Source organism: Crocodylus porosus, unplaced genomic scaffold (genome assembly GCF_001723895.1).
Source record: "Crocodylus porosus isolate Cpor-Errol unplaced genomic scaffold, CroPor_comp1, whole genome shotgun sequence".
In the NCBI taxonomy this organism is placed as follows: domain Eukaryota; kingdom Metazoa; phylum Chordata; order Crocodylia; family Crocodylidae; genus Crocodylus; species Crocodylus porosus.
In genome coordinates this window covers 26987176-26998161 of record NW_017728921.1, presented here as the reverse complement: position 1 = coordinate 26998161, position 10986 = coordinate 26987176, and the positions used below count along the sequence as shown (strand labels likewise).

Below are 10986 nucleotides of genomic sequence, written 5' to 3'. Positions count from 1 at the left end.
CTCCCTTTTGCAGCATGCTGCTCATCTGAAAAGAGGCTTATTTCCATTTCCTCTTTTGGAAAAGGATCAGTATAGTTGAGAAGAGATCTTGAAGTAAAGACGCTAGCTCAGGAGTGATATTTAAGTAATAGGGCATGACAGGCAGTATATTTCAGTAGGATTACTGCATGTTCTGGGTGCATCCTGAGTTAAGAGGCCAAAGGCCAAGAGCTTTCAGCCACTCCAATTTCTGTAATCCCTCACTGACACAGTGCTTAGAGTGTCATACTGGTTCTGTGAATTGCTATAAGCAAATAAAAATTCATAAGAAAAATTGTTTGTATGACTGATTATATAGGCAGACCTGTAAAACTGATCTTTGGACTCAAGAGTTCCATGCCACTTATATTTATAAATGCTAAATATTTTCCTTTTGCACATTATTAATCTTTTGCAAAAACATAAATATTAGGCTGACCCACTTCACAGAGCAATGTGTTAGATTCTGTTGACCAGAAACCTGCAAATAAGAACACAATTTTTTGCTTACTAAGCCAGCTCAACTCCAGCGCTGCTTTGCAGTAATGCACTTACAACTTTTCTATAAGGAGAGGTAGCTCAGAACAGCTGCTCTGCAATAGGCATTTCCCACCACCTCTCTGTGTGGATACTCTTATGCACTGGGTACTTTGTTACAGTTTAGCTTGGTCCACTTGGGAAATGAATTAAACTTCAGAAACCACACTTAGTGCAGAATAGGTCTCTAATGCAATGCCAGAAATCACCTTGTTTAGTAAACTACAGACTTTGTTTTTGTTCACAGTGCAGAATAAATGTGTATACATTACATTTACACCGAATCTTATTTTGCAGTAGGATCCATGTGCAGACAAGTAAGACTTTAGGGATAAGAGATGAGGTTTAGATGACAGCAAAGCGAATGAATCTTTAAGGATCCAGCACCAACAGCTGAGGAATACCCCCTCTCCCACCAAGATGGGGTATTTGACTTAAAAGCCCATGTTAGAAATTAAGAGCTTGCTAATACTAACATTGTTAGTTTTGTTACTGAAAAGTATTCTGAGTGGTGATACAGTAGAACAAGTGAAGCAATGTCTCCTAAACCAGAAATCAGTACACACTTTACAATAATTTTCTAAATCCCTATCCACATCTCTCGTGGTCATCTTTCCTTTCCCAATAAGAGGAAATGTATTGTAGTGGTTAAAGTTCAACTTCCGGTAGACCTTGGCTCTGTTCCTAACTTTAATGCAATCACTTTAAGTGACTTGCTCAAGGTCACAGTCTGTGCCTGTTCCTCCTGTGCCTATAAAATAGGGATTGTATTTCTCTATCTCAAAGGGGTGCTTTGAGGCTTTAGCATTTTTAGTGACTGAGATCTCTAGATAGGAGGTGCTATAGAAATAGGAAGTGTTACTAACATGCAGTATTTTCTCCCAAGCTGTGGCATATTTCACAGAACAAAAACATTACTCTGATAGTTAACCAGGCTTTCATTCAGTTCTCTTGAAGCTAATTTTGCATTTCTGCATTTCAGACTGGAGTATCCTCCTTGGGGAGTGTTCACTGCAGACAATCAGCAAACAGCTAAAGGAGGTGTGCCGCATGTGTGGGATTTCATCAGCAGATTCTCCTTCTATCCTTAGTGCCTGCCTGGTTGCCATGGAGCCCCAGGGGTCATTTGTTGTGATGCCAGGTAAATTTCAGCCAACTACAAAAACACTAGCAGATAGAAATGCTACTAAGACCTCTTCTTTTGGCCTGAAGTCCACATTGGAAGCGTGCCAAGCTGGAAGACCTTTCACTGCTTAAATGGGAAGAGCATGATAAAGTACAGCTTGGACCAGCCCAGTGGACTATAGTAGCAGATGGAGTCCAGTGGTTACATTGGAGCAGTTTGCTGCTAGGAAGGAAACTGCTTTGTGTCACTACCAAAAGGATGGTGGTCCTGGTTTGCTCAATGGGAAAATGACGCTTTGAAGAAAAGCTGGGTCAAATTCTCAGTTAAAATGTTACAGCTGTATAGACTGTGATGCAAGGAGGACTGCAAAAACTCCTGCTTTAGGAATACATTTTTAATGAAGGAATTGGAGGAGGGGAGGTTAGGTTGGGTTGTTGAGTGTATTTCATTGAAATCTAGAACGAAAGCCATCACTGCCTTCATATTCCTAAAGTGTTGAAAAAATTATTACGTTCAGCCATCCACTAGAAAACCATAGTGAAGTTCCATTTGTGAAGCTTCCCTGTAGATAGTTGAGAGCAGTTGCTAAGTCTGGAATAGTTTTTTGTTTTGAAGTTTTCCTGTTTTAATTAGTTTTAACAGTATTTTCCCTCTTCCTTGCCTCATTTCAAGTATAGTTTTAGTTGGTTTTTTTGTCATCATTCTTTGTGTATGCATGTCTTCTCTGTCTGATATGAACTCCTGCATTTGACATTTTGTATATTTTTTTGAATTTTGTTTTTTAATTTACAAATCATTATTAAGTCAGATTAGGTCAGATTTTCTTGCTAAAATAAGATCCGGTACATAAGAACTACAATGACTCTAAAACCATTCACCCTCATATAATGCTTCTCAAAACGTGGGAGGCAAATTACTCTTTTTAATGCCATCCAGCATGGGGTGCTATATGATACAAATAATACCCAGGTTTAAACAAAAGGTGGTGGTGCATTTTAATAATAAATGTCTTGCTTTAGAAATCTAATTTTGAGGGGCAGATTTTTAAATCTCTCTTTCCTCTGTCCTCTTTGTCCATTTCCCCTTGAGAAGCAGTAGAAAGGGACAGAACTCTTGACAGAAATAAATGGGGAATGAGCTATAGTGTAAGAATTCAGGTGGCACGTAGCTCTATACACCTTAATTTAATGCTTTTACTAGTAAATATCCTTTTAAAACTAAAAATAAAAAAAAATCTTAACCATCATGTTATAATGCCAAACTAAGTCAGATGCACAGCAACTTAACTAAGTGCACATATAGAGAGAGAGCATATATAAGATAATACTCATACCTGAAAGACTATAAATGGTTTCCCCTGTATTTTTGTCCTGAAAGATGCTGTCACTATGGGATCAGTGTTTGGGCGCAGTACTGCACTGAATCTGCAGTCATCTCAGCTGAATACCCCTCAGGATGCCTCTTGTACACACATCCTGGTGTTTCCAACCTCTGCCACTATCCAGGTAGCTCCAGCACATTATCCCAATGAAGATGGATTCAGCCCCAACAATGGTAAGTTCACTCATGAGCCATGTATGGTAGGCCCATGGCTTACTAAAAATACAAGTCTAGAGCACAACTGTGTCTGACAGCACCAAAACTATGGAGAGACTAATTCTACACAGGTCACAGAACACTTTAATTTGAATAGGAATAACTCTGATGGGAGTGGTGGAAAACAGTATCTTTCTGAGCAGCCTCTTTAGTAACCTAGCCAATAACCATGTTTTCTTCTGACAAGCAGAAGGCAAGATAGATTTGTACCTTACAGACTACCTCTCCCTTCTTCTGACAAGTCAGCAAGCAAATTTAATGTTTTTAAGTGGCCCAACTTATAAATGGCTCTGAAGGCAAAACTGCAGATAGTTTGTATTTTGGGGGTTTTTTTTCCCTGTAACATGGAATTTTCTTTCCTGTTGTGACTTTGTATCTACTGTATCCTAATTGCATATTTCCCTTTAGTTGATTGGGACAATATTTTAATTAAAAAGATCCAGGTAATTAAAACAATAGTGCCATATATACAATGCATAAAGAGGATCTTGTTTTTTTTTTTTTTTTTAAATATAATTTTGGCAAACAAGACCAGCCCCATAGGAAACAAGAAGAGGTGGCATAGCCTGTTATGTATTGAATCAGCAGGATTAGTTATTTTAATACTTTATCAAATAATTTTTCTTCTAACTAATATTGAAAAGGGTCTTAAAATGCCTTTAAAACAATTTAAATGAATAGTTGCAAAAAAACCTTACGATAAAAATATTGAAGGGGAAATTACAGTATGGAAAAGAAATACTTGCTCTATTTTTAATGAAGTAGCTGCCTTTGATCTACTTACTTCTCCTGGAATTTCAGTGGGCCTCACAAAGGGGAAGCTATTCCTCAATACAGATGCAGCTGTCTTTTCAAGGCCCCCAAATCCTGACCAAATGCAGTGCTTACAAATATTTAACCTGCATTAACCTGGCCTTCAATGCTTCAGATGCTAATTAGAATCAGGTATAAGACCTGGCGTTTTCCAAAATGGTGCTAAATTTAATTTTCTTAACTCTGTTCTGTGTTTAATAATTAAACTGCCTCCTAAGCTATTAGGCATCTCATTTGTGGTTTGGATGCTAAGCAGAGCATGACGTTAGTTCTATTTTGTTTACTGAGGTTGGGTTGTAGGAGGGAAGTTAATAAACTAGATTAATTTATTGTTTTTGCCATCTAATGCTCTCTGCAGAAGATGAAGGAAAATAACCAGCCCACGTGGGTTTGAACACACACAAACACAGCAAGCCAGCTTCAAATTATTCCAAGTAGTCCAAGACAAAAAGTCCTCTCGTTTTTTCATTTAATCAGAATGAAAGGGATTTGTTAATTACAGTCTTTATTTTCAAACACCACATGTGTAGCAATGAAGTATTAACAAACTGTCTCTTTGCTTTCAACTGTATATTTTAAAGAATATGCAGAGCTACCTAGAAATATATTTTTTGTACAGTGCCATTACTCTGGCCTATAAAAACAGGATAATTGGCTCTTGTTCTAATTAATGCATTTGGGCTTCCTCTATCCTCTGTGCACACCCACAGCAGAGGATTTTTGTAGTAGTTCTGACCTTCTTGTAAAGATCATCAGTCTGTTTGTTAGTGCCTCTGTTACCTGAAAAAGCTGGGTAAGAAAAATACCTTGAAAATACATGGTGACGTTTAATGTAATGTTTTCTTCTGTGTTTTTTACTCTTGTAACTTTCCATCATCTGAATCAGTCATGGTATCATAATTTGTCTTTCTATCAACTGAACAATGAGGATGTGCTTTCATAATTTATTTGCTGACTCTTTTTCCACCTTTCCAGCATATTACCATAAACAAGCTGAATTTAAAAAACAAGTCAACACTGTTTTGAGGCCTGTAAGCAAAATTGTTTATCTCTCTAAAACCTTAATGTAACATCAGTCCCTCCCTTTTAATGGCAAAGAGAAGTGTACAGGCTCAGTTGAGTTTAGCAAACAACTATCAAGAGTATTTTAAAAGAGACAGATTGCCATTTGTCAGAGAACTCCAGGTAAATCAAATTTATAGCCTAAAAGATTCTAGAGAGCAGACAGGTAGCCTGCCAGAACTGCATCTGTTGTGGGCTCCAAAAAGTACTTCTAACATGGTTCAGTCATCAGAGAGATGCTTCCCATATTTATGGAGGACTTGTTTTAGCAAGCTGCAGATTGACATGGACACACCCCTAGAATTCAAAGTAACAGTACAAATTTTTGCAAAAGAGTTAAGGTTTCTCCTCCCCACCAGGAAGTCAAAAGGGCTAAGATTATTTTATGATCTTCACCAGCAATTAAGTAATGTATAATTACATAAACATAGATATAAATGGATGAAAACACTTCCTTTTAAAATCAACTGTTGGCTAAAAAGAACAGGTACTGAAAATCAACATGTATTCTGGTGTCTTTATTTGAAATTAAGTGAAACAACAGACTGGGTTGTTAGCTTAGAAGACTAAACTGCTATCTTTTTGCCATAGAAAAAATAGGAAGATGAAGATTTATAATTCTAGTTTTCCAGTCTAGCCAGCATGGCATATTCATGTTCTGGAGAACAAATATTCTCAGTGTCCAAATTATCTTTTGAATTGAGACTCAAAGGAAAGACAACTTGTGATGGGAATTGTGTAATGTGGGTGACAGTTACAGCCTCATGGGAGTTCAGAGAAGGGCTAGTTAGCTGTGTTAGTCTGACAGGGCAGTATTGCACCTTAGAGACTAACTGATTCAAAGAGGCATAGCTTTCATAGGTGTTAGCCTACTTTGTCAGATGGTATGGCAGCTCAGTGGCTTAAGTGGACTTGACATTAGGCCCAACCTATTCAGACTTTTGACTTGCATGAGAAAATGTCTATATACCAACTAAAGCCCTGGAGAGGTGATTTTTTTTTTTTTTTTATTAAATAGGGTGTTTTCTCAAAACCAATGATTTTTTCCCAACTACTTCCAAAATCTCCTAAGAATGAATTCACCTTAAGAGTATGCTTCATGGACCAGCTCCTTTCCTCTTTTCAACTGGATGATCTCCAGCTTCCATTTGGTGTCTTGTCACATTTCTGTAGCAGCCACAGCAAATGCATAAATGGCAAAATAGTATCAGGGCATTGTTTAGGTATTGACTCTCTTTACTGCACTAGAGCCTTTTTTGTTGAAGTGATTAAAAAAAACCTTCCATGGGTAATTCCTCATTCTGCTCCACCTGGGGAGCAAATCCAGTTACAGAGGAATGGGCCTTTCTCCAAGCAGGTGGTGAGGGGTGTGGAAATCTGCCGTAAACTATCCTTTCTCTTTTAATAATCCAGGATTTCCTTGTGCCCTTATATCATTTGGTATGATCTAGAGTACAATAGTGATATGAACGCATTATTTAATTTTTAAGAGCTAAACCAGTAAAACTTCTCAGGTTTTCATGTTTGCTCTTTTGGTCCAAGAGGTAAATTAAAGCAAATCATTAAAAACAGCCCTAGCAAAATGACATATAGTGATAAAATGATTATACAATTAATTTGCACGCTTGTATTTTAGAAGTTTATAGATTCTGCTACCCTAGCACTGATTTGTATTTAACTTTTGGGGCAGTACCCTTAGGCTAGGGACAGACATTACACATAAACCTGTTTAAATGATCAGAAACTGGTTTAAACCTGTAACAAAACAGATGTTCAGTGCACATAAACTAGTTTGAAAATGGCTGAAACCAGTTTGAGATAAACCTAGTTGAAGGTAGTTTGATTTGGGTCATACCGGTTTATGCAGTGTTTTTCCCAGACCCTTTGCTGGTTTAAAGTAAACCAGACACCACCAGCTTTCCAGCATGCTCTCTGGCCTGGGCTGGGCGGGGCTCTTTGCTCCACAGCAGAGCTGGCCCCTCCCCTCTGTTCCCTGGCTGGAACTCCAGCAGAAACTTGCAGGCACAGCAGGATCTGCTGGCTTCCCCATGCCCCGCTCTCTGCCTCTCACCACTCACTGCTTAAGCGGAGATCCCTTCCTCCTCTCTCCTATAGCACAGACTGTAGCCAGCATGTGGTGTGCTAGCTAATGCTATGTAAGGCAGATAGGACAGTGTTCACTTAGGGCTTTTTGGAGGTAATCAACAGCTCAGGTAGTGTAACGTCCCTGCATTCCTTCCTTTAGAAAAGGCAGACAAGTTTCTTTGGGTAAATCTGGTATCTTTTATTAGACTAAATATTTGGAAAAAAATTTTCTTAGCAAGCTTTTGGGTTTCAAAAACCTTCATCAGGCTGAAGACGCATCTGCAGTTAGTGTGTGCTCTTCCTGGATGGAATGAATAGTAAAGAAGCCAGAGGCTAGTGTGCATTTTCCTTTGGAAAAAGCTGTTTAAGAAGAGCTTGTAATGAACGAGGCTTTGTTTTCTTATGGGGTGTTAAATGCTGATGGGGAGGATCCCTCCCTAATCACAGTGTCCTGCCAGGGCCTGGCCACACCATTCCCCCCCACCCCACCCCTCAGTTCAGCCCTATGGAAAGGAAGGGAGGGCTACTGTAGCATCCCGTGTCTTCTAGCCTGAGCCACTGCGGGCATGTCCCTGCATTTTTCGGATGTCTGTCTGGTTACAAAACTGATTGTTCCTAGCCAGATAAAACTAACCTGCAAATATTAAATCAATTCAAGCTTAGGCTTTTTGACTGTCTGTCCCTAGCCTTAAAGTCGGTTGGATAGGTCACAGGACAAGGTATTGTGAATAGCTTCCGGAAGCCCTGGCCTTTTACTGCTCAAGCATACTTAGAAGTGCAGTGCCTGCTGCAGGTAACTTTAGATGTATATTTTAATTACATTTTACCTATTTCTAATATATTGTTGATTGTTAGATTGCTGAGAGCACCCAGTGGCCAACTGCTGGGAGATGTAATTCATTTTAATCTAAACTACATCCATTTGGATTGCTACCAAGCTGATTTCACAAAAAGTAGTCTTTTTGGTCCATATATGACCCGCACCAAAATGCAGAATTTTAGCAGACATCATCCACTGTGTCAACCTTATTTTTATTTTTAATTCTCCAGTACTGAAGTGAAAAGGGCTGACTAAGCGGGGTAAAATAATGAAATGTGTACTGCTTACCTTTGGCAGCTTTTTCAGTGTATAGCACAAGGATGTCTCAAGAGCATCCTGGAAAAGGACTTTGTGTATAATGTATTTTAGACTCAGTAAACAGCACTCAAGTCTTTTTTTTAACTGCACAGCAGATTAAAGGTGGTGCTTTCTTTTTTTTCTTTCAGATGACATGTTTGACCTCCCATTCCCAGAGGACATGGACAATGACATTGGAATTTTAATCACAGGGAATCTTCACTCTCCTCCAAATTCTTCCCCAGTCCCTTCTCCTGGTTCCCCTGGGATTGGAGTGGGATCTCACTTCCAGCATAGTAGGGTAAGGATCTCTATCTTTCAGGACGCACACGCATAAACACAGTCATACTCTAACATAGCTTTTTCTGCAGTTCTTGAAAATTGAGCAAACCAACAGCAGACAGTATCAATAGAGGAAAAAACATTCTTATTAACAAAAAATGAAGGTGTTAGCTAGATACCATCCTCTAGCCTTGTATTTTTCTATGTTGCCAACTCCAGAGTGAGTCACAGTGGGATTGGATTTGCAAAAGCTTTTGTTTGCTAAGGAAAATCCACAGTCTGCAATCTACAGGCATCTGCATGTCTGATTTATGAGGAGAGGTTGAGGGAACTGGGCTTAGTTAGTCTAAAGAAGAGAAGATTTCGGGGGACTTAATGCCAGCCTTCAGCTACCTGAAGGGTGGTTACAAAGAGGATGGAGCTAGACTGTTCTCAGTAGTGGCAGATGACAGAGCAAGGACCAATGATCTCAAGTTGCAGCAAGGAAATGACAGCGCAGGGCTAGGGTTTCCATGGAGACCAACCCAAGTGGTGCTGGCAGGGCACGCAGCTGTGTAGGTAGCTGCTTTGGGGCTGGGGCTGGGGCCAGGGCTGGGATCCTGTGGTGGTGACAGTATGGGCTGGGGTAGAGTTGTGATCCATTGCCTGCACACCTGGGGCAGGGGCATGCAGGCAGCGGATCACAGCTCTGCCCCAGCTCCAGACTACGCTGTTATCACTGGCCCTGGCCCCAGCCCCGGAGCAGCTCCCCACCCAGCCATGCGCTCTGCCAGCACTGTTTGGGTCGGTCTCCATGGAAACCCTACCCACATGCTGTTATGGCCCCACCACCCTGGGGTCTCCGTAGAAACTGCCTGCTGCTGGGAAATGAAGTCTGGCCACCTCCTGGATCCACCATTTTGCCCACCCTGGTTCTAGTGTAAAGCCAGCTGATGTGGCACAGTGCATTTTTGTTTTGCTAAATTATATTGGGGTGTACCTGTTTCTGGTATCAGCCAGTTGGATTTGAGAAAGCAGTTATAGACCTGAGCTGGTTGTGAAGTTTTTTCAAAGATAAACCGCTGAATAGAATATTTCTCCCAGCAATAACTTTTGTCAGAACATAAACTCTGCAGGTGCTGGAATTTTATGCTAATTTTGTTTCTTCAATAAAATATTAGTCTTGGGCTCAGGCTGCTTACAAGATATTTTTTGCTTCAAGTGGCTTTTGAGAAGCTGGTTCCAGCATCAATGCTTATTTAAAATGCAAATTATATTTTGATAATTTAAGAAAGAATTGTTGACTGTTGAATTAAATTTAGCCTAATCTTGAAGCGAGTTTGGCAGGGCTCTTCCTCAGGCTGTCTCTGTTGTGTAAGAGACTTCCTGGTGTTTTTGTTTATGCCTATCAGAATCCTTTCCATGCCAAACATGCAGAAACTGCAGGTATTGCATTTGTAATTTGGCAGCAGGAAGGCTTTTATTCAGAAAGTGTTGGTTGAAGATGAAACATGCAGAAAAAAAATTAAGAATTTTTTAGTCAGAGACTAAACTTATAAATAAACTAAGTTAATGGGGATTAATCTGCCCACTAGAACATTTAGGTTGCTTTGTAACAATCAGTGTATATGCTTAGAATCAGGCAATCTATTCACTTCCTAACCATTGGTGGGCTGGGGTTTTTCACTTTAAAAGAAGTGAAATTGTATATCTGGAATGATATAAAGTCCAGAACAGTGTTTGACTGCTACTAATTCATTCAGTGTGACACAGTAGCATAGTGCTCAAAACGTGACTGTTTTCCTCTTTAGAGTCATTCAGTCCACCCAAAGTCAGTGATTTTCGTGTTGGAAAATGTGCCAAATTGGCAGTCTGGACATTTAAAGCCCTTTGTTTATCCAAAGAACAGGTACAGCTACATCTTAGGCTTGTCGTATTTCCCAGCTGCCAGTGTGCCTCAACTGACTCCTAATGAATCATCTGCATGAGAAGACAAGATAATTTAATTTCCTTGCCATTGTTGCCAGAGTGCCAATTGTAGTGCGTATTTAGTAGGTGTGTGCAAAGCGGCTAGCATTCACTTCGGACTCGGCCAGTTCGGGGGACAGTGATTTGATTCGGTAATTCGAATCACTGTCCTGAATCGATTTGGCTGAATCTGATTTGGAGATTCAGCTGCTGCTGAATCTCCAAATCTCTGAATCACCCAGGCCCATCCCCTGCCCACTTTTTTTTTTTCTTAAAGGGCCGAAGCTGGCCCGGGTGAGGCAGCTGTGGGGGGGCTGGGGGAGCGAGGGGAGGGTCAGGAGGGTTCTTGCAGAGCCCCCCATGCAGCATGGGGCAGTGGGGGACAGTGAGGATCACCCCCCTC

General features: G+C 40.2%; 1 protein-coding gene across 1 annotated transcript in view; it reads left to right on the top strand.

Moving 5' to 3' along the window:
* MED13L (mediator complex subunit 13 like) overlaps positions 1-10986 on the top strand; it is a 418263-nt gene that overhangs the window by 397090 nt on the left and 10187 nt on the right. Inside the window, exons 26-28 of the mRNA XM_019539346.1 lie at positions 1538-1696; positions 3059-3235; positions 8504-8655. Of these exons, the coding sequence (XP_019394891.1) occupies positions 1538-1696; positions 3059-3235; positions 8504-8655 (488 nt within the window). The remainder of the gene's footprint in view (positions 1-1537; positions 1697-3058; positions 3236-8503; positions 8656-10986) is intronic.